The sequence below is a fragment of the Peromyscus eremicus genome, chromosome 23, assembly GCF_949786415.1.
Source record: "Peromyscus eremicus chromosome 23, PerEre_H2_v1, whole genome shotgun sequence".
Classification (NCBI taxonomy): domain Eukaryota; kingdom Metazoa; phylum Chordata; class Mammalia; order Rodentia; family Cricetidae; genus Peromyscus; species Peromyscus eremicus.
The window spans coordinates 6,269,973-6,290,918 of NC_081438.1; the positions used below are offsets into that span (position 1 = coordinate 6,269,973).

General features: G+C 48.5%; 1 protein-coding gene across 2 annotated transcripts in view; it reads right to left on the reverse strand.

The window, feature by feature from the left end:
- The window catches only part of Ccdc60 (coiled-coil domain containing 60), a 156,585-nt gene that overhangs the window by 35,317 nt on the left and 100,322 nt on the right, over nucleotides 1–20,946 (reverse strand). For both annotated transcript variants that reach the window (XM_059248842.1, XM_059248841.1), the window contains exons 3-5: nucleotides 14,454–14,624; nucleotides 8,713–8,820; nucleotides 1,447–1,554 (exon numbers count right to left, since the gene is read on the reverse strand). In XM_059248842.1, coding sequence (XP_059104825.1) covers nucleotides 1,447–1,554; nucleotides 8,713–8,820; nucleotides 14,454–14,624 — 387 coding nt within the window. The remainder of the gene's footprint in view (nucleotides 1–1,446; nucleotides 1,555–8,712; nucleotides 8,821–14,453; nucleotides 14,625–20,946) is intronic.

A 20,946-nucleotide genomic window follows, 5' to 3' on the forward strand; every position in this document is an offset into this window, starting at 1 on the left:
TAGATGATGCATAGAAAGTATTTTTTTTCATAAATTAATTTTTGGTGTGTGTGATGGATGCCTGTGTGTCTGTGTCTCTCTCTGTGTGTGTGTGTGTAGTGCACTCATCTGTGTGGGTGCATGCAGACGCCAGAGACTAACACCGGATGCCTTCTTCTATTGCTTTCCACCTGATTTTTTTTTAGACAGGGTCTCTTGCTGAGCTTGAAGTTCAACATTTCAGCTGGACCAGCTGGCCATTGAGTCCCTGTCTCCATTCCTCAGTGCTGGGGCTACAAGCCCTGGGCATGCAGATGAGGGCTACTGGTGACATGGGACACGGGGAGCCGGTCTGTTTGACTCAGCCTGGGTTTTCACAATACAAATCCAGTTCCTCAAGTCAGGGTTCTTTACCATCTTTTGTTGCTGTTGTTTCATTCTGGCAAACAACGGGACCTCCCAAAGATGGTGTCTCTACAATCTGAAAACTGTCTACTCTATAGCTCTTGAAACAGTGACCTCCAAGCTCTGCCATAAGTCATCCCTGTGGTGGTGACATGGCTTACATTTTCATGGCTTAGTCAACATTCTCTAGAGTTCCCATCTGGGTGTATGTACCCAGCTGCTCTAGAACCTGGAACAAGTACCTTAGGTCAAAGTGGGGAAATAACCTTCAATATGTATTTAAAAAAACAACAGAGCAAAAATCAAACCAATCAGCCAAACAATGACCCAACCAATCAACCAACCCACCAACAAACAAATAAACCAGCTTAACCAACTTACTCATTAACCAACCAATGAACCAACCTAACCAACTGGCCCACCAACCAACCAACAAACCCACCCAGCCAACCAACTTGCCCACCAATGAACTGATAAACCAACCCAACAACTTACCCACCAACCAACCAATGAACCAACCCAAGCAGCCAACTCACTTACCAATGAACCAGTGAACCCATGAACCAACCCAAGCAAGCAAGCAAACAAACATAATTCCCTGGGCTAAAGGAGAAAAATAAGAACAAAGAGCAAAGGTGTGGGGGGTGGGGAGCGACAGAGATAGAGAAACATTCAGAAACAATGCTGAGGAGATAGTAAGATCATGAGGAGGCCTGGAGAGAAATCTGGTTGTGGGTCCACAGTATGCTGGTGTAGCCTGCCCAGTTCTATTCTGTAGTGTAAATGTTCCCCCACTGTGCCCCATTTTAAGCTACCAGTGTGTTGCCACACGGCATCAGGAAGAGATGCTTGTGTGCAATAGACTCTGGAGAGAGTGTAGGAGCTGGCTTCAGCTTACCTGGGTTTGGTTCCATAGAGCACGTCAACTCCTAAAGCAAGTCACCCAGCAAAAACACCAAAGGGGGTGTGGGTGTGGGTGTGGGTGGGAAGGATGAGATCCCCACCCCTTACCACCCAGGCAAGTACTGGTTTACAGTAGGCTGCAGAGCTGCAGGGCCTTACTTTGGGTTCCAACAGGCAATCAAGGGCCGCATGGTATGGTGGGTATAGTCGATAGTCAGGGCCTCTAGGAGCCAGTGGAGTGCACACAGCTGTCGGTAGAGGGCATCCCTGCAGAGACAGAGGGTCCTTTTAGAATGACGTGCATGGAGGTCGCAGCCGCACTGGCTTCAGTGAGCGCGGTGGCACACGGTATAAGTGTTTTGCACACATTGCACAAGAGGGCACTGGAGTCCAGAGGCGTTAGGGAAGCCACACAGTCATGTCATCAAGCTAGTAGGTGGCAGAGCCATGGCTGAAGCATGAGCATCCTCTGAATTTGTTCCTCTGAATTTGTGTGTAGTGGGTAGATTTTTCCCCTAGCTGGAGGTCATGACTCAGGTAAATAAAAATGAGAACTGAAGGCAGTTAATATCCCACCGATGTCCAGTCACGTATCTTATAAAAAAAAATGCAATAAATAGCCTGAGGGTATAGGAAAGCCTAGAAATGGGAAACAACATTAATTGGGTTGAAACATAGGTGGCTATTGAAAAACATACTGAGCACCTTATTTGAAAATGAACGAAAAACACACTTACCAATCTTTCTAATGGGCGTTTCTGATCATTTGGAGACCTTATGCTATCCACAGCAAACCAGACATTCACTGGTGTGCTCTTTCCATATTATTTAAAATTCCCAACGACCTGGTGGGGAATGAATTATTATCTCCATTTTAGAGAAGGGGAAATTGAGGCCCAGAGAGCACAGAGAGTTTTGCTCAGGATCATGCTACTCATCATGTTACACAGAGATGGCATTTGAATGTTTGATTTAGTGCTCATGACAACATGATAGACTGTTGAACCTGGGAGAGAGAGGGGCAGTGAGTTACCTGAGGTCACACAGCTAGCATTGGCGAGGATTTGAACTGGAGAGTGATCCGCCCTAGAGACTGTGCCTTAGGGAGCTGAGCAATGACTAGGTACTGATGAAGCCAGTGTGTGGTGATCACTCTGCTGGTGAGTGAGGTCAGGAGAGGGTTAACCTGCTGCTTGTGGTTTTCCTGGAAACATGGTGTAGTCCTGGAAGCTGCCCCACCCGGCAAGATTTCTCATCCCGCACTAATGGAAAGGAGGCCTCCATTACCAAGCTTCGCAATAGCTCTTTCCTGAAACTGCACTGTGCCCAGACCGCTGCTCCCCAGGGTTCCCAGGCCCGCTGCTCCCAGGAGCAGGAAGGGATGGTTTCTCAGTTTCCAGGAAGATCTCTCCTCTCTTAGAGTTTCCCCTGAGAGCCATCCCTCCATTCACCGAGCATGGAGCAGAGCTGCCCCCACCCCAGCCTTTCTTGTTAGGGAGGGTGTGATTATCATGTCTAAGGACAACTAGCCACCCCACCCCGTGTGTGTGTGTGTGTGTGTGTGTGTGTGTGTGTGTGTGTGTGTGTGTGTGTGTGTGTCTTCCACACACACCCATCTGGATGAAGAAAAGTATTTTCCTTCTATAAGCAATTTACCACGTACAGCTCTTCCCTCCTTTACACCGTCTTGGGTCCCACCACAGGTGACAGCATGGGTTGGTTGGTAGCTCTGTGTCCCGCATTTAGACAATGAACTCAGTGTGTTGTGTGCCTGTTCCTGGGCCCTAAGCCCCTTGATTCTCCCTCACTGTAATGTTAACAAGCTGTGAAAGGTTGGGACAGGGGCTCCTGCAGGCCCAGGCTGTGGATGTGTGGGGTGGAGGTGAGGTAAAGCAAGGAGGTTAGTGCTGGGGATGGAGTCTGCTTGGAGATGGAGTCACAGGGTCTGTGAATGTCAAATCCATTCACACCCTCCTTCCATTCTTCTCTGTTCTTCTCTCCCTTCCCTTCTCCTCCCTTCTTATCTTCTCCTCACTTCTCATTTCCTTTCACTTCTTCTTTCTGTCCTCCTCCTTCCTTCCCTCCCTTCCTTTCCCCTCCCCTTCCCTTCTCCTTTCACCTAGGCTCTCTCAACCCATCCGTCTTTTATTCCCATCCCCTACATCCTAGTGATTTCTGAAAGTGCCCCAAACAATCAAAGCGTACCCTCTCCACCCTTGCTTAACATCTCCAAACGCCCCAAACCACCTGTCCTGGGCTTAATTGTGGAGCTGGAAATTCTTCTGTTAAAAGCTAATCCCTCCAAGTGTGAGTGTATTTGGAGATATGGCCTTTGAAGAGGCATGTCATTTAAAACAGAGCCATTTTGGAAGGCTCTAATCCAGTCTGACTGATGTTTTTTGTGGGAAGAGGGAATATGGACACAAAGATTCTCCATGGCTACAACACAGAGAAAGGCTGTGAAGAAACAGAGAGGGGACCACTGTGTGGCCAAGGAGAGACCAGCCTCTTAGACGTCCAGTCCCCAGAACTGGGAGACAATAAACTCCATTTGTGTAAGGTCATGGGGAAGCCTTCCTTGTTCCCTCCAGGTCTAGGTTGGGCTCTGTTCAAGGGTATCCCTACAACATGTCCCCCTGTCTCTACACCTCAGGTCCCTGCTTTAGCACAGCTCCATGCTCATTGACTGTCCTTGCTCTCAAGGACCAGCAGGCCACATGGTCTTGGCCAGCTGCATGGTTTGCTGCATGGACACAGATGGGCTCAGCATCTTTCTGGTTACTGAATGGAAGATGGTGGGAACCAGTTTCTTTAGATCTGACATTTTCCCTGACTGATAGCTTGGGTGCAGCTCTCATGCTCAGGGCCACTGAGATATAGTGTGTAGTGACAGCACCACCCCAATAGTAACTGTGAACACCCCCAAGAGCAGTCCTGTTTTAATGGTTCACTCTCCATGGATTACTCTCATCTTTATGAATCTGGGAGGGGGTACTATTAGTATCACTATTTTGTAGATAAAAGAAACTGAGTTATAAAGGACCATGAAACTCATCAAAGGTCAAAAGGCCAGTGAATGACAGAGTTGGAATCTGAGTCCAGCCTCCTGAATCCCTTCTGATGTTTCCTGCCATAGGGTAGAGTCATTTTTCATCAGGAAATGGTTTCACCTAACGGGTCTCGATCACTTACAAGGAGTCGGAAACTCGACACTCTCTCACCTCATCTGTAGTGAACGAACTTGGAAATAGGCAAAAACAAAACCTGGAAGCTTGGTTGATAGAGATCTGCCTTTTCTCTGCAGGTCACAGAACAATAGCTTAGATTTAAAGAGAAAACACTTATTTGCCTGACTGCAAAGCACAGTAGATAAAATCTCTGCATGGGGTTGCACAAAGCTCATGTCCGCAATGCCTAGGCTCAGAACCTGAGAACCAGCAGCCACACACCTGAGCAAATACAGTAGGAACCCGAGGGGTGGGGGTGAACATCCCTGGGTGGGTGGGTGGGGGGCGACAGTAGTTTCCTCTCACAGCTGCCAGACCATGTGTACAATGCTGTTACAGCCATCCACCCCAGTGTTCAATGGCAGATCTGGACATAGGGTGTGGGCATGCTTTTACTGAACGGGTATTTAGAAAAGGCTGCTAAGGACAGCCTTGTCATTGTATAGAGATGGTAGGAATCTGTGTCTCAATCCTCTAGACCGCCCCTCCCATTTTTGAAAGGTAAAAGCCAAGTCTCCCCTGGGGTGATGGGATCGATCCCACACAGTTAATTCAGGATTATCACCCAGCTTTGGGATCAATTAACTGGGACTGAGGGGGCTAACCAGGCTCTGGTCTACCCTGGCTGATGCTGTTGCTCAGAGCTTAAGAGACGACACGCAGAGCCTGCCCTCATGTCTTTGGGTAGATTAATGTTATGGTTAGAATGTGAGGCGTTCCCCCACAGGCTCACTGTTTGAGGTGGTCCCCAGCCAATGGTGCTGTCTTGTGAGACTGTGAAACCTCTGGGTTGTGATGACTAGATGGCAGATCAGGGACCTGGGAGCTGTGTCTTGGCTTGGTTCCGCCCGAGTTCTTCACTTTGTGATCAGCTCAGGTAAAAGTAGGCTGCCTGATGCACCTACTGCCTCGCCTTCCCCTCTAGGGTCGGCTGAATCCCCTCAAACTCAAGCCAGAATAATTTCTTCTTCCCTGACATTGCTTCCTTTTCTTTTGTCTTTTTACAGTTTTTTAATTATTACATTAGATAATTAATTAAATAGTTAATGACACCAAGTAACTAATTAAGTAACTATTAAAATTATTTGATGTGCTGGGATGGGGGTGTGTTGTGCTACACCTGTGCCCATCAGAGGACAAACTGCAAGAATCAATTCTCTCCTTCCACCTTGCAAGCTGTAGGGATCAAACTCAGGCCACCAGACACAGCAGTAAGTGAGGGCATTTACATGTCGGGCCCCTATGTTACTTTTTGTTAAGTATTCTGTCACAGTGGGGAAAAAATGCCTAATACAACTGATTACAAAGATGCTCTAATTCATGGAGAGATGGCTCAGCGGTTAAGAACACTGGATGCTCTTCCAGAGGACTCAGGTTCAGTTCTCAGCACCCACATGAGGCCCACAACTACCTGCAACTCCAGCTCCAGAGGATCTGCTGCCCTCTTCTGAGTTCTGAGGGCACTGCACTCACACACACACACACACACACACACACACACACACACACACACAGAAAGAGAGAGAGAGAGAGAGAGAGAGAGAGAGAGAGAGAGAGAGAGAGAGAGAGAGAGAGAGAAAGGGAGGGAGAGAGAAAGAGAGAGAAAGAGAGAGAGAGATGTATGTTCACAGTTGAAGAGTAATAAAATAAATCTTTGAAATACCCTGATCCCTCCCCCACACTTCTTCCTCTGTGTTTTGACTTGCTACTTCATCTTTTCAAGAAGTGGAATCTCTCTCACTCCTTGTGTTTGGTCTGGTCTTTTGGCAGGCTTGGTCAACAGAATGGTAGAGGGCCACTATGCCTCTTGTGAGCTTTTGCCTTAGGAAGCCTTGTGTTCAGGACCTTGTTCTCAGAATTCCTCTTGGATATAGTATAAATAAGCCCATAGCTGCCTACACTAGATGTTGAGAGATGCATCTGTCATTCTAGTCACCAAGCAAATCAAACCAAAGGCTGGTCCTGCCAAGACCAGCCAATCTCCAATTTACCCAACATCTGGATACAAACATGGAAGCAGACCCAGCCAGAACCAGCTAAGGTGGGTTCACCCAGCAATCTGTAGACTTGGAAGCAATGAGAGAGAGTTGTAAGTCACTCCAAGTTGAGAAATACATTAATGTTCTAGCTATTCAACATGGCCAGAACCTTTCACTAGTCAAGGAAAAGAAATGGCCAACTGTAGTTTTTGGCAAGGGTTGGGCAAACTATAGCCAGTGAGTGGGTTTCTCCCTTGTTTCTATAAAGAAAGCCTTATTGGAACACAGACAATACAACTCACCCTTGTCTCTTTCATACTACAAATGTAAAGTAGTTGTAAGAGAGACCATAGGATGTGCAAAACCCAAGACATTTACTAGATACCTCATAGATAACAATAAACATATTACTATAACATCCACTGTGAGTTGACATAATGATAGCCTAATATACGTGAGCTTGGAGCCAGAGCCAGGGAATTAAGGGTCCCATTGTGAGACCTCAAGCAGGGTTCATCTACTACTGGAATTCACTTTCCCCATTTGGCATTGATGGAAACTATTTCTGTTGACTACACTTAAGGCTCATTGTGTTTAAGCCTCATTATGCAGATCAAATGAATGGGGAATAGGACCCATTTTTTCAAGGCATCTCTTCCCATCTCTTGATGCATGTGAATCTCATGCTTCCAGAGGTCATATCCATGGGAATGGCGGGGAGACAGGAGAGTGCTTCCAAGAGACACTGAGCAATCGCAAGGCCTGTTTTTCTAAGGGGACACTTTAAGGGCATTCAACTTAGGCTGCCACTTGGAATGCTCATGATGAATAGGTCTACCGAGAAACCCAGATAATGTCAATCAAAGGTAGGCAGGAGGCCAGTGGGATAAGATGGGATTAACATGGTCTATTAAGAAGGGATGCGAACGTGTTCAGTGTGTGCTGCTGATGACAGTGTCGATGGATGATAATGAATGATGGAGAATGATGATGACGGTGGTGATGATGATGGTGGTGGTGGTGGTAGTGATGATGGTGGTGGTGGTGGTGGTGGAGGTGGAGTGGGTAATGGCTGCCTGCATCTTCTACCATGAACTAAGTGCTCTTATTAATAATCTTTAATATCTATCCCTGTGATTTCACTCCTGGGTTACTCTTTGTGTGCAGGAGACTTGACTTTCAAAATATATCATGACTCCCCATAGGCAAGGCCTTGAGATCTACTTTCTATAGCGCACATGAGGGGAACTTGGGGTGTGACATCAGACAGATCTGGCTTAAAGCCTGGGAGGGTGACATGCTGTGTGTGCTCTGGGACCAAGGTGGGTCCACATCTTTGAGCTTCCACTTTCTTTTTTTGCAGAGAGGGACGAGGAAATGCCTACACAGTAGGGCTGCGGAGAGGGCTGAGTGTATACGGTGTCTACAGAGTGGCAGTCATTACCGCAAAGACCGTGGGAGCAGAATAAACGCAGAATGTTCTGTGCAGCACTGTGAATGCCTTCTCCTAAGGTAGAGGTTTCCAACACTGAGGTTGGAGGGGACATCTGTTCATGTCTGCAGACATCTGTGGTTGTCACAGCTTGCAGGGTGAGGGTGCTATTAACATCTGCTGGGCAGAAGCCCAGGATGCTGCTTTTAAATATCCAGTCCTACACAGGAGAGCTCTTCACGGCAATGAACTCTCAGTCTCCAGATGCCAATAGGGCTGAGGTCAGAGGTCATGTCTCTGCCTGAACCTTTCCAGGTAGAAAGCTGTGGACTTGGAACAGACAGGAGAAGAACCAGATGTCAGGGTTTCAGAAAGCAAGCGTGCACTTTGGAAGGTTGACTAGTCTCTGCATACCATGAGATGAGCAGGCCAGGCCTTTAGGCATCGGATCACAGAGACTTCCCTGGGAAATAGCTCTCTGAGTCTTTGGGGGAAAAATCATGTCCCCTGAGCTGAGATGTTTTTGTACAAGCCCTGCAGCGAGAACTCAAGACAGATTCTATCAAGCTTTGCAAACTATTTTACATTTGAGCGTCTGGCTTGGTGAGGGAAGGGATGACTCCTGGCCCATCTGATTTGCCGCTGGGGTCTAATCCACCACATCTATGGTGTCTGTTCTCTGTTATTTTTTTTTTTATGAGCCAGTTTTGCCGGCTCCAAGCTCCTCATCCCTTTCAAGAGGACAAAGGAGCAACTGAATGGCTCCTGACACATAATCCGTGCTTACACGTGAGAGTCGGGCAAGGAGGGAGCCATGAGGCAGCTGTGGACTGGCGTGAACGGGCGCATAATGATGCCGGCCTCCATCTTCTTTAACTTCTCATCCTCATAGGCACTGAGAGAAGAACAGAAGGAGGAGCAGGGTGAGTCATACATAGCAACTTTAGACCTTATCTATGACAGAGTTTATTTGGCACTCATTACTGGGCACCTACAGTGTGCCTGGCAATCATGCCAGCTTGCTGGGTGAGACTTCTAGAAGCCTATGAACAGAACATATTTAAAAGAAAACAACACTTGCCCCACCAGAGGAGCCAAGAAAATCAGCAAGGAGGGAAATCCTTTGTTTCAGAGACACCGTACCAGGTGTTGGAAATGCTTCCTCAAGAATAAGACAAGAAATACTTTTGTGTTCATTTTTCATTGTTGTGACAAGAGACTCAAGTGAAATAGATTGAGACAGAAAGGATTTGCTTTGCCTCAGAGTTTCAGTCTGTTGTGGCAGGGAGGGGATGGTGGGTCAGCTTATCCTGCAGAGCAAGCGGGGAGAGGGGAAGAAAGAGAAAGGGTAGAGGAGGAGAGAGAAGAGGGAGGGAGCAATAGAGGGGGAGAAGGGGGTGGAGAGGGAGGGGGAAGGAGGAGAGGGAGACAGAGAGAAACCTGTGGTGACTTGCTTTCTCAGTCTCCCCCTTTTATTCCATCTGGGCTCCCAGCCTGTGGGATTGTATGGCCCACATTCAGGGCAGATCTCCCTTTATTAGATGATCCTCTCGGGAAACCCTCTCCCAGACACACCCAGAGGTGGGCACTGCAAATCTCCTAGGCGTTTCTCAAGTCAGTCATGTTGACAACCAAGACTGCCTGGCACACTCTCCATCTCTGGCTGGGTTCCAGGAATGGTGTTTTGAAACCGTATTTCAGTGTTTTGTTTTTCTTCAGCCCTCACAGAGAAGGTTATCTCAGTTATAGAAAATGGTTTTCTTTCAAATATTCCTGCATCACAGGCATTTTTCCCCCTTATAACTGAATTCGCCCTGCAGGTATATTTTAATCAAACTACTGTGTGTGTGCATATGTGTGTGCGAGTCTGTGTGTGTGCCCACACATGCAACTTAATCGACCACCCATATTTCAAATTTGGAAAACTTCATGTAAAAATTGTAAAGCTTTGGTTCTTGAAATCTTAAAAATGCTGGTCACTCCCAGCCATGTCACTGCTGAGCATCAGCGGCAGCTGAAGATTGGGGGGGGGGGTCTCTGCTTGTTTGGGTGGGCTCATGCACCCCAGGCTTGAGCACTGCTGGTTTCCCACTCACCTTTTCCCTTGAAGGGCTAATAGTTCAGGAGTCCCATGTAAGTGCTTTCCATACAGGGTGGCTGATGGGCTCCCAGTTCACCCACTTCCAGTGATAGCTAATGAATATCTTCTCTGTGCAGGGGCAGCAGATGTGGCATCCAAGGAGACTGAGCCTCCCCTTTCCCTCCTGAGGCTGAGAGTCTTGTGGGGTTGGGTGTAACCAAGCACACAATGGGGCTTAGTGTGTACAGGGAGATTACAGAGTATGACAGCCTAACATTGGCTATAATCCCCTGAGGGAGCCATGACAGTTACAAAGAACATCACTCAGATTCACCGATAAACCTCCAGATGAGAGTGGGTCCCCATACTTCCCCCCTGTTCTTAGGTGGTGGCTCTGTGGTGGGTGGACTCAATAGAATTTGCCAAAAAGTGATGTCATGTCAGGATTCAAGAGGGAGCGGCCTCTCCTCCCGAGCATCTGCTCTGTGAGGAATCCCTTGGCCTGTGAAGAGGCTCATGGGGAGAGGCAGCAGGCCAGTGTGAGGGAGCGGGTCTCCTTTGAGCCACCCTAGCTGACACCAAAGGCAGCAGTGACTATCCTTTGATCTCAGTGTTTGTCGCCCTGAGTTAGTAAGTTTTGGAGTTGGCACTTCATGGAAACCCTGAACTGAAACCTGAAGGTTGGATGGAGTTCACTAGGCGACTAGAAGAGAAGATGGGCTTGTACTGGGAGGCGTGTGGTCAGCGTGGCAGAGGAGGCTGGGTGCCGAGGCAGAAACAGGAGTCTGTGAGCAAGACTGCCTGGGCCTGCGAGCTCTGCCCATGCTTCTCTCTTTGTCCACCGTGGAAAGGAAGCCCTCAAGAGGGTGCTGTGGGGAGCAGTTTCTCTTGCAAAGATCAGCTTCATGTGAGGTCACGCTGGCACACACGTGAGGACCAGACACCTTCCTCTAGGGAATTTGAGGACAGTCTTGGGGTCATGGAGCTAATTAAAAGACAGCCCCAGAATCTAGGTGCCCCAGTTCCCGTGTCCGTTGACTCCATATTTGACACTAGAGCTGGAAAACAAACTAGAAAAGAAAAATCTCACCGGCAAGCACATGGCCGTGTTCTGTCTTGCTGGCCTAACCGTGTCTCTCAGAGTAAACAGAAATTAACCCAGCACTCATACTCCTTAATCTCCGGTTTGATGTCTTCTCTTGACTCCAGTAATAAGACAAATTCCACTCCCCCTCCACCTCTTCCAGCTGAATTGACAGCTGAAAAACAAGGTCATTGAGCCAGTGGGGATGAGAGCTTGCCGGCAGGGACCTTGTGGGATGGGCTTGATTTCCCCTTTTCCTTGTCCGGTTTGTCAGACTTAAAACTTCTGCCTGGAATCACTTAGATGCTGAGGTGTGTGTGTATGGGCGGGGCAAAACCAATCCCCTTTGCATTTTAAAAACAAAAGATCAAATACTTGGTTAGGAGACATTTGTAAAAAGAATGCTTGCATTCTTGAAACCTCTGTGTTGGAACTGTATTTGTAGAAGGTAGGTCTAAGATGTGGGCCGCCCTCACGGAAAATAAGATTTCTATGCAAAAATATAATGGAAGCCCAGAGAGGTCAAAATCACCTTGTTATATTACAGTCGCTGATGGCCACTGAGCATGTTTTGTATGCTGTGGTCTGTGCTCAGCAGAGCCATCATTTCATGTAATCCTCACAGTAAGGAAGGGGGTCTGGTACCATCCATCTGGGTAAAATAAAGGAAGGCCCAGAGAGGTCCAGTGAATTGCTCAAAGTCCAGCAGTTGTATAGGTGGAGTCAGAACTTGAATCCAAGTCCTAACTACTCTTGACTATGACCCTGTCGTGCTGTAGACAGTCTCTTCGTGCTAACTTAGAAAGCAAGGCCCACTCTTGCGTTTGATGCTGCACTCACGGAGTGGGGAGTCATTTATTTTGTTTTGTGCAGCTCAGAGAGTCTACCAGATGGAACATAAACAGACCAATGAAAGGAATGACTGCATGCATGTTTAAACTTATTAAACTTTAAACCATGTCCAATATGGACCTCTGGCTGTGGATTAAAGCCACATCCACATAAGTGGAATGTTCTATGCGGCCTCTTCAACATTCTCCTCTCCTTATGTGGTGCAGGTTGGGCGGCTTGTTTATTAGAATACAGTTTCTGCAAAAAGGAGCCAGGGCTTTACTCCTCTTTATCCTACAGCAGGGCTGCCAGCTGACGGGTAGCACTGGGGGTCCTGGGCTTGGGCAGAGTGATGGGCTCTGGGTAGAAAGTAGAGTTAGCACCATGGTCTTGGGACTGTCAGAAAAAGAAAGACCCCGGGGTCACTGCCTGTCTCTCTCTGTGTCACATACCTTTTTCAAGGTCCAAATGAGGACATTTTAATGGTTGTGACCCTGAACATATTGTGTATGACTTTTGGCCAGAGACAATGCATGGAGAGCTTGCTATGAAGAACAATGTGGTTTATGTTTCCTGCGGTGCTGGGGATTGAACTCCAGACCTTGTGAATGCTAGGAAGTGCTCTCTCATTGACTGACATGCCCTCCTGGGGAGGGTAACCTCTAACCTTATACAGCGGTTGGAAAACTGTGATTGATCACAGTGGGTTGTGTACTCCCTCATAGTGAACAGAGATGGCTTTGAATGTTTTCTACTCAAACTAACGTGTTTGAGGTGATAGATCTGGTAAGGACCCCAATCTGACCATTGCATGTCACACGTGTGTACTGAGCCCTATGAACACACAGTCATTTCTGTGCCAGTTAAATGTTTAAAGGTGCTTTTAAGAAAGAAAATACAGTACTGCCCTAATCATGTATGCTGGATGCCAAGACTTTCTGATGGACTGTTACTGGTGTGTCATAGATGTACCTGTTGGTATCACACACCATTTCCCATCATCATCCCAGTCCCGATCAACGCTCTACTCCCTGGGTTTTTGTTTTTTTTTCTTCTTCTTCTTGATTCCTGTTTATTCTTTCAACTGAAAGGGATAGGTGGAGTGGAGTTCAGAGTTCTGTGTGCTGACATCTTTCAATATATCACCATTAGTTGTTCGGTAAGAATGTGTCAGATGGTTGTAGTTTGAATGTGAAATGTCCCCCACAGGCTTACATGTGAGAACACTTAGCCCCCAGCAGGTGGTGCTGTTGGGGAAGGCTGTTGAAGGAGGCGGAGCCTTGCTGGAGGAAGTGGGGCATTGTAGGAGGGACTGGAGTGTGGTGATATATTGTGTACCCCAACATACTGTTGGAAACAGGGGAACTTAAAATGCTACAAACATGTAACTCTCCCCAGCCCATGACAGAGCCCACTATAACTAGCTTGGATGTAGCCTGGACACTAGTGGTTAGTGGTTTGAAAATCTCTCCAGGCCATTCTTGTTATTATTTTTTGATTGGGGTCTTTTGACCTCCTGCCTCAGCTTCCTTGGTAGCTGCAAATTACCATCAGCTACCAGGTGATTCTAATGGGTTGCTGGGGTGAGCTTTGCTAACTGGTTACAGCTGCAGCCGGTTTCTATCACGTGCCTCCTCCCTGTCAGCTTTAGAGTTCTCTTCTCATACCCAGGGTGTACTGTGCTCCACCCTCACAAGTTAAGTTTCCTGGGACCTTGTCCGTGATGATTGTGGAAGCCCATAGGCTTTGGTAACACCGGGTTTGCGACTGAGGATGCTTCTAACTAGTGATGTTGGGAAAACCAACCGGTATCTTTTAGTCCATGTTTCTATGGCTCTCAAACAGGGCTAATAAATTCCTGTTTTGTGGGGACGCTGCACAGTGAACATCCGTCACTACTGCTGTGTTCGCTGCTATGGCTCCTCTTGCTGTTTTATCTATATGAGCATCTCATAACGGAGCGGTCTGTGGATGGTCCTCCCCTAGCCGGGAGAAAGGCTTCCTGAGAGGGAAGTGGCTTTACTCAGAACACAGACATTCTCCTGTGTGCTCCATTTGTGTAAAGACCAGGGGCTGTAGCTGGGGGCGTAGAGCAGAGACACTGACATGGGATAAAGTGATGAATGCAGGCACATGGTATGAGGACCCGGAGAACAAATGGTCCAGCAGGTGGTTGGCTGAAAGCTAGGAAGTACTGGGAGGAGGCAGCACTGAAAACCGGTGTTAAGTACCGGAGTACTGAGCCGAGCTTTGGTTGGAAGAGGATGTGGGAAGGGATCAGGGTAGGAGAAGATTTGGAAAACATGGGGGAGGTGTATTTGGGAACAAGCCAGATGTCTTCTGTCCCCCTTAGTATCGTCAGATAGGAGGGTGGAATGTGCAATAGAAGATTTTCCACTTAATGCCAGAGAGTGAGGATGACCAGGAAAATTGGACAAGGCTGAAGAAAGGACTGAGGACCAGCCTAGGGAAGGGGGAGCCATCCTGAGCGAGCCTTCGCTGCCCAGCATCCCCGAGGCTGCTGCCCACTTACGTCATCACAGTGCCCCTGCACTGGATATCTGAGTACTTCTTGGCCGGTTGGAATTTATTTAATTCTTCCTCCTTCAGCTTCTGGAGCTGCTGTTCTCTCTTTTTCATGGCATTTTCCTCTCGCAGTATGGTAAAATATCCACGGCCTATCTTCACACACTGGATCAGGAAGCTGGAGGCAAAAGCAGGGACGGGAGGTGGGCAAGGGAGATAGAGGCAGACAGATAGGCAGATAGGTGGATAGGGAGATGGATATAAAGGGAGAGGGAGAGAGATGAGGGACAGTGACAGGTGGATGGATAAATAGATGGACAGATAGATGTATATGCATAGAGAGAGAGGCAGGGGCGGGGGAGAGATATCAAGGACAAGCTCTTAAGTAAGTATATTAGGACACTATCCTTCAGTCTGAGGATCAACTATCTCACGCCCACAGAACAGGACCCTCATATCATGGCTTGAGTGTGACATGTCCCCCACAGGCTCTTGTCCTGAGTGCTCGGCTCTTCAGCTGGTGGCCCTCCTTTGGGAGTCTGTGGGGCTTTTGAGATGTGGGGAGCAGCTGGCAGATGTGAGGAGCAGCTGGCAGATGTGGGTCGTGGGGGACCTTTGAAGGTCCTGGTTCTGGTTCCTCTCACTATGCTTTTTGGTTTCCTGAGACGTGAGTGCCTCTGTCACCTGCCACCAGCGACTGAGCTGCCCTGTGTTCAGCCAACCCCGCCATGATGGACTGAAACCGTGAGATAAAATGGACCTTTCCTTCATCAGATGGTCTGTATCAGCTGTTTGTCACGGTCACATGGAAGTAAGGAAGATCCCTTCCCGTCTCTGCATTTCCAGAGTCAGACAGCCCTGGGCTTGAGTGCTGCATCTGTCTTTTACTAAGACCTGGGACAGGCTGTTTCATCCCTGGCAAGCTATGTTCTACATCCCAGCTGGTATTTACGGAGCATGTTTCCTAGAGTGAGCCTGCTAAAGGATGCTATGAGGAGACACGAAGCGCCAGAGCCCAGGCCAGGGAGACGATTCCATGAGTGAAGTGCCTTCCACGCAAGTGTGAGGACCTGAGTTCAGGTCTCCAGAACCACGTAAAAAGGCCAGAGATAACAGCATGCTCCTGGAGGTAGCAGAGACAGGCACATTCCTGAAGCTCGCTGACCAGCCAATCAAGCTGGATTGATCCACTATAGCTGTGGTGAGAGACCTTGTGGTGATATATTGTGTACCCTGAAGATCAGAGGACAAAGCCAGCCACTAGATTAGACTGAGTGGTCAGGCAATGGTGGCAGAAACCTTTAATCCTAGCACTCGGGATTAATCTGAATCTCTGAGTTCAAGGCCACACTGGGCTACAAGAGATTGATCCAGTCTAGGAGAGAAATAGAGCTAGGCAGTGGTGGCACACACCTTTATCCCAGCACTTGAGATCTCATGCCTTTTCTTGGGAAGCACACATGCCTTTAATCCCAGGAAGTAATATGGCAGGGCAGAGAAAGGTATATAAGGCACGAGGAAATAGGAACTCACTCTCTTGAGGCTGAGGACTTCCTAAGGGTAAGAACTAGTGGCTGGCTGTTCTGCTTCTCTGATCTTTCAGCTTTCACCCTGATATCTGGCTCTGGGTTATTTTTTTTTATTAAAAGACCATCTAAGATTAGAACAACAGACCTCGTCTCAAAAACTAAAGATGAGGAATGATCAAGGAAGACATCCAGTGTCTCCACATGAATGGACCTCACATGCACACACACCAGCACACAAATGTGCACAACCCACAAAACACACACACACACACACACACACACACACACACACACACACACACACACACATACACACACTTCACAGCCAACAGGATTAGAGACAACATGCATAGGAAGAACCAGCAGGTGCCAGGCCTTCAGAGGGACGTGTCCATGGTCATTGATGGCAGAGCAGGTAGCGCTGAGGGTCTGGGGTCTGACCAAGGCTTCCTTCTCTTCGATTTGCATACCTACATTTGTGAGCTTGGCTTAGACATCTGAGTTGTTAGGTGTAGATGGGCTGCTGTACCATGTGACCTGTGTTGGGATTTGACCTTTCTTTGCCAACCCAACCATGGCCCCTTGGTCAGCCCTGATGCATATGGCCACGCCTCCTTCCTCTTAGCTGTCTTTAGCAGAGGTGGGATTTGACAGCAATGAGCTGCAGAGCAAAGGATGATGGGTGTGTGCATTTTGTCAACTTGTCTGTACTGAGGCAACACAGTAAACTACCACCATGTTTCCTACATAGACATTTTGGGTCTGAAATTTAATTTGCTCTTCAAATTCTTGATAAGCGTGAACAAAACTCTGGGGTCTTTGGTGCTCATGGCCTCTTATGGGAGAGAGACACACACACTAAAGGTCAACAGAGTGATAGGGAGAGAAGATTCTGGGCTTTGGGGGAGGGGCATCTAATTCAGACTAGAGGGTCTTTGGAAACCTCGTTTAGGAGAAAATGATATTTGATTTCTCTCTTTTGAAGTAGCCCCCTTCTCCTGGTTTCTCATTGTGTGGATCAAACTGGCCCTGAACTCAAAATTCTCTTGCCTCAGCCTCTGAGCTCTGGGATTACAAGAGTATTATACCACCCTTCCCTGGCATTGCTTAATTTTGGATGGAAATCTCAAGCATTGTGTTACTTTTTGCTGTGGCAAAGTTTGGGCAAAGGCAATTATTTCTTATTATTTGGTTCTTCGAGATAGGGATTCTCTGTTTGGCTTTGGCTACCCTGGAACTCGCTCTGTAGAGAGTATCTCAGGCGGCAGCCAGCTGATAACTGTCACTGTGTCCCTGTCTCTGGCTGGCCTTGGCTGAAAACCTATTCCGGACATCAGTGTTGGGGATGGACTGCACCAACCATCAAGGATACTGCATTTCCCAAGGGAAGGTTCACAGTAGGGGGAAGAAGTGCACACAAACACCGTCTTTACAATTGCCAACAATTGCCAAAAGGCCATGGGGGAGGAGTGTGTGAGGGGTCCTGGCTACCTAGGGAGGAGGGCCTTCCTGGAGGAGGTGACTAAGGAGGAGCTCACCAGGAGGAAACAGGAGTCAGAGTGCTGATGAATGAACTGGTCAGCATAAATGCAGAGCTGAGTCTGCCTGTGGCCTGCTGAGGGGGGACTGTGTATGGCAGAGGCCGGGAGCCTTGCATCCTGAAGTGAACCTGGATTTGGGGGCTCCAGGGGGGCTGTGCCTTCTAAAGATGCTTTGGGAAGCTGCAAATCTCTCACGGAGTGTTTGTGGGTGGCTTTCTAAGCTAGTGAGTTCCACAGACAGGCTGGGACTGGAAAACCTGAGGAAACTACTGAGTTTTCAGGCCTTCTCCAGCCAAGCAGCCAGAATCCCAGCTGCTGCGCCTTCTGGAAGGGCCCAAGTGACAGGTGAACAGGGTTGGTGGAGGGGAGAGTCTGATGCCAGACATCCCAGTCTATTCCGGGAACTTCAGACGGCGGGATCACGGAATGAGCCCGGAGGTGTTCCCCAGACACTGCAGAGGCCCATTTAAAAATGCTTAATTTTATTTTGCAGATTCTCATTTAATTCCCTGTATGTTTCCTACATCCTCCTCATCATTATTGCTGATTGCTGATTACTAGGCTATTTGTAGGATGAGAGCTATTTGCAGGGAAGAGCAGTTTTGGGCTTTAAATCTGCTCCACGGGGGTGAGGGGGCTTTTGCTCACTACTTCACTGGGTGTAGAGCTCTCTTAGCTGACATCAAAGAGGGGTGGTGTGGAGGGAGGTGATTGCCGGCACCAGGGAGTGGAGGCAGAGGCGGGTTACACAATGTCAAGTTTCCTCTGCCAGACACAACTTCCTCAGTGTTGCATGGGGCGGTGTTTGCATTTTCAAGGGACATATGTTCTCTGTAGGGGGTCCAGGACCATTGTAAGGGAATGGGAGGATGGCTTGCTGTGCCAGTGGGCGGACTCTGCATGGCTCAGTGGGTTAGGGGCAGGGAACAGGAGTGTGCCATGAGAAGGCAGAAGAAGGGGCAGGTTCAAGTGGGATTTTTGCTTTGTTACTTTTTTGGGTGGTGTGTGTGGGTGTGTGTGTTTGTAGTGGATGCACGTGTATGTGCAGGTGCCTGTGTGCAGAGGCCGAGGGAGGATGCCATGTGTCCCGCTCTCTGTCATCTTCCATCTTATTTCCCTGGTGTAGATTCTCTCACTGATCCTGGAGCTAGGCTGCTAACCAGAAGTCCCAGTGATCCTCCTGCCTCCACCCATGACAGTGCTGGGGTCACAGGCAGGAGACTACTCTGGCTTCTTATGTGGGTTCCCGGATTTTAACTCAGGCCTTTAACATGCTTGTGCAGCGAGGGACCTAACCTGCTGAGTTATCTCCCCATCCCTTGGGTGGGTTTCAAAATAGCGTTTGTTTTTATTTTTAATTGACATAATGATCGCACATGTTTTTGGGGTGCAGTGTGGTATCTCTGTACAAGTGTGAATGGGTAATGACCGTTCGGGGTAAGTGGCATGACCATCACTCCACATACTGGTTAGTTTTTGTGCTGGGAACATGCCAAGTCTCCTCTCTGAGCTGTTTGCAAACAGTTAATGGTTGTCAATCAGCTACAGCCCTCCGTGCTGTGGACCACCCGAAGTCCCACTGCACCCTTAGCCCATTAGCCATCCTCTCTCCATCTCCCTTTCTCCTTCCCAGCCTCAAGTCACCACCATCTCGCTCCCTGCTTCGATGCCATCGACATTTTTAGCTTCTGCTTATTTTAGGGCACGCCGCGTTTGCTCTTCTGCGCCTGATCCACCTCACCCAACGTGACCCCCTCCAGCTTCCCCGGGTAATTATCAATATTAAGTGTGATGCTTAGCTTGACACTGTAGAATCACCTGGGAGCTGGCCCTCTGGGCATGCCTGTGGGGAATTGTCTTGATTATGTTAACTGAGGTGAAAAGCGCCATCTTGATGATGGGCGAGACCATGTCATGGGCTGCATCCTCTACACTGTAAATGTGGAGAAATCTAGCTCCGTATGAGCATGCATGGTGCGAGCAGCAGAGCTATCTTCCTGTCTTCTTCCTGGCTGAGGGTGTGGTGTGGCCAGCTCAAGTCTTGCCACTGAACTTCCCTGCCGGGAGGACTATACCCCGGAGCTGTGAGCTGGAATCAACCCCTTTTCCATTATGTTACTTTGCTCAGAGTATTTCATCACAGAAACAGGGGAAGACAGTAAGAGACACTTGTATACATATTAATTTGAAAGCGTCTCACAGTGTGATCCGGGATGGCCCCTCCATCTTGGGAGCCTACTGCATCCATCTCCCAAGTGCTAGGATTACAGGCTTGGCCACCACAGCTGGCTAATGAAGCAGGTGAGCTTCAAATAGGACAGACATTCATTAGTTCATGCCCCAGAGGGCTGTTGGGAGGTTTCAGTGAGCCCCTAGATGTAGTGAGTTTAGTTTAACACCTATGGCATAGGACCCAGTCATGGGGAGCGATGCTTAGTATGGTCAACCTGCTTAACGGTCCAGAGAGGCCAGTGTGATTGACAGATGAGAAAACAGAGGCGCGCGCGCGCGCGCGCGTGTGTGTGTGTGTGTGTGTGTGTGTGTGTGTGTGTGTGTGTGTGTGTGTGTGAATATGCGAGGAGCATCATGGCAGGTGAAAAGTACAAGCGAAGACCTTAGAAAACCCAGGCCTTTAAAGTAACCAGACCCCAAGCAGACAGGATTGAGAGCAGGGTTGGAGCAACAGCCACCCCACCTGCCTCCTCACTATCAAGATAACTTGACTTTGGATACATAGGATCCAAGACCCACATCCCTACCCAGGATGTGACACCTGTTACTTAGTCTAAAGTTATGCTCCATAACTGTCACGTAGCACAGGCCACACGTGAACCAGCCTGCTTCTCGGGTGCAGGACCCCTCCTTCCTCTGGGAGCCTTGAAGAATAAACACTTGCTGTGTCTCTTGAGATCTCTTCTGTGGTCATTGCTATTAAAGACCCTCTGCCTAAAAGGATGACTCTTCTCTCTCTTCTCCTCCCCTCCTTCTCTCCTCTCCTCTCCCTTCCTCCCTTCTTTCTCTCCTCTCCTCTCCCCTCCTCCTTCTCTTCTCTCCTCTTCTCTCCTCTCCTCTCCTCTCCTCTCCTCTCCTCTCCCCCCCCTCCTCCCCTCTCCAATGCTATAACCTACAAAGAAAACGGTAGGGTTGCTTCCTAAACTCCACCTCCAGGCTCCAAGCTCACACATTCAGTAGGAAGCCTTGGGTTTCTGTACCTCCTGTTGCTTGGTATGCCCAGGTCACCCCTAAGTCTGCAGTATGCCCAGGTCACCCCTAGGTCTGCAGTATGCCCAGGTCACCCCTAGGTCTGTAGTTATGCCCAGGTCACCCCTAGGTCTGTAGTTATGCCCAGGTCACCCCTAGGTCTGTAGTTATGCCCAGGTCACCCCTAGGTCTGTAGTTATGCCCAGGTCACCCCTAGGTCTGTAGTTAT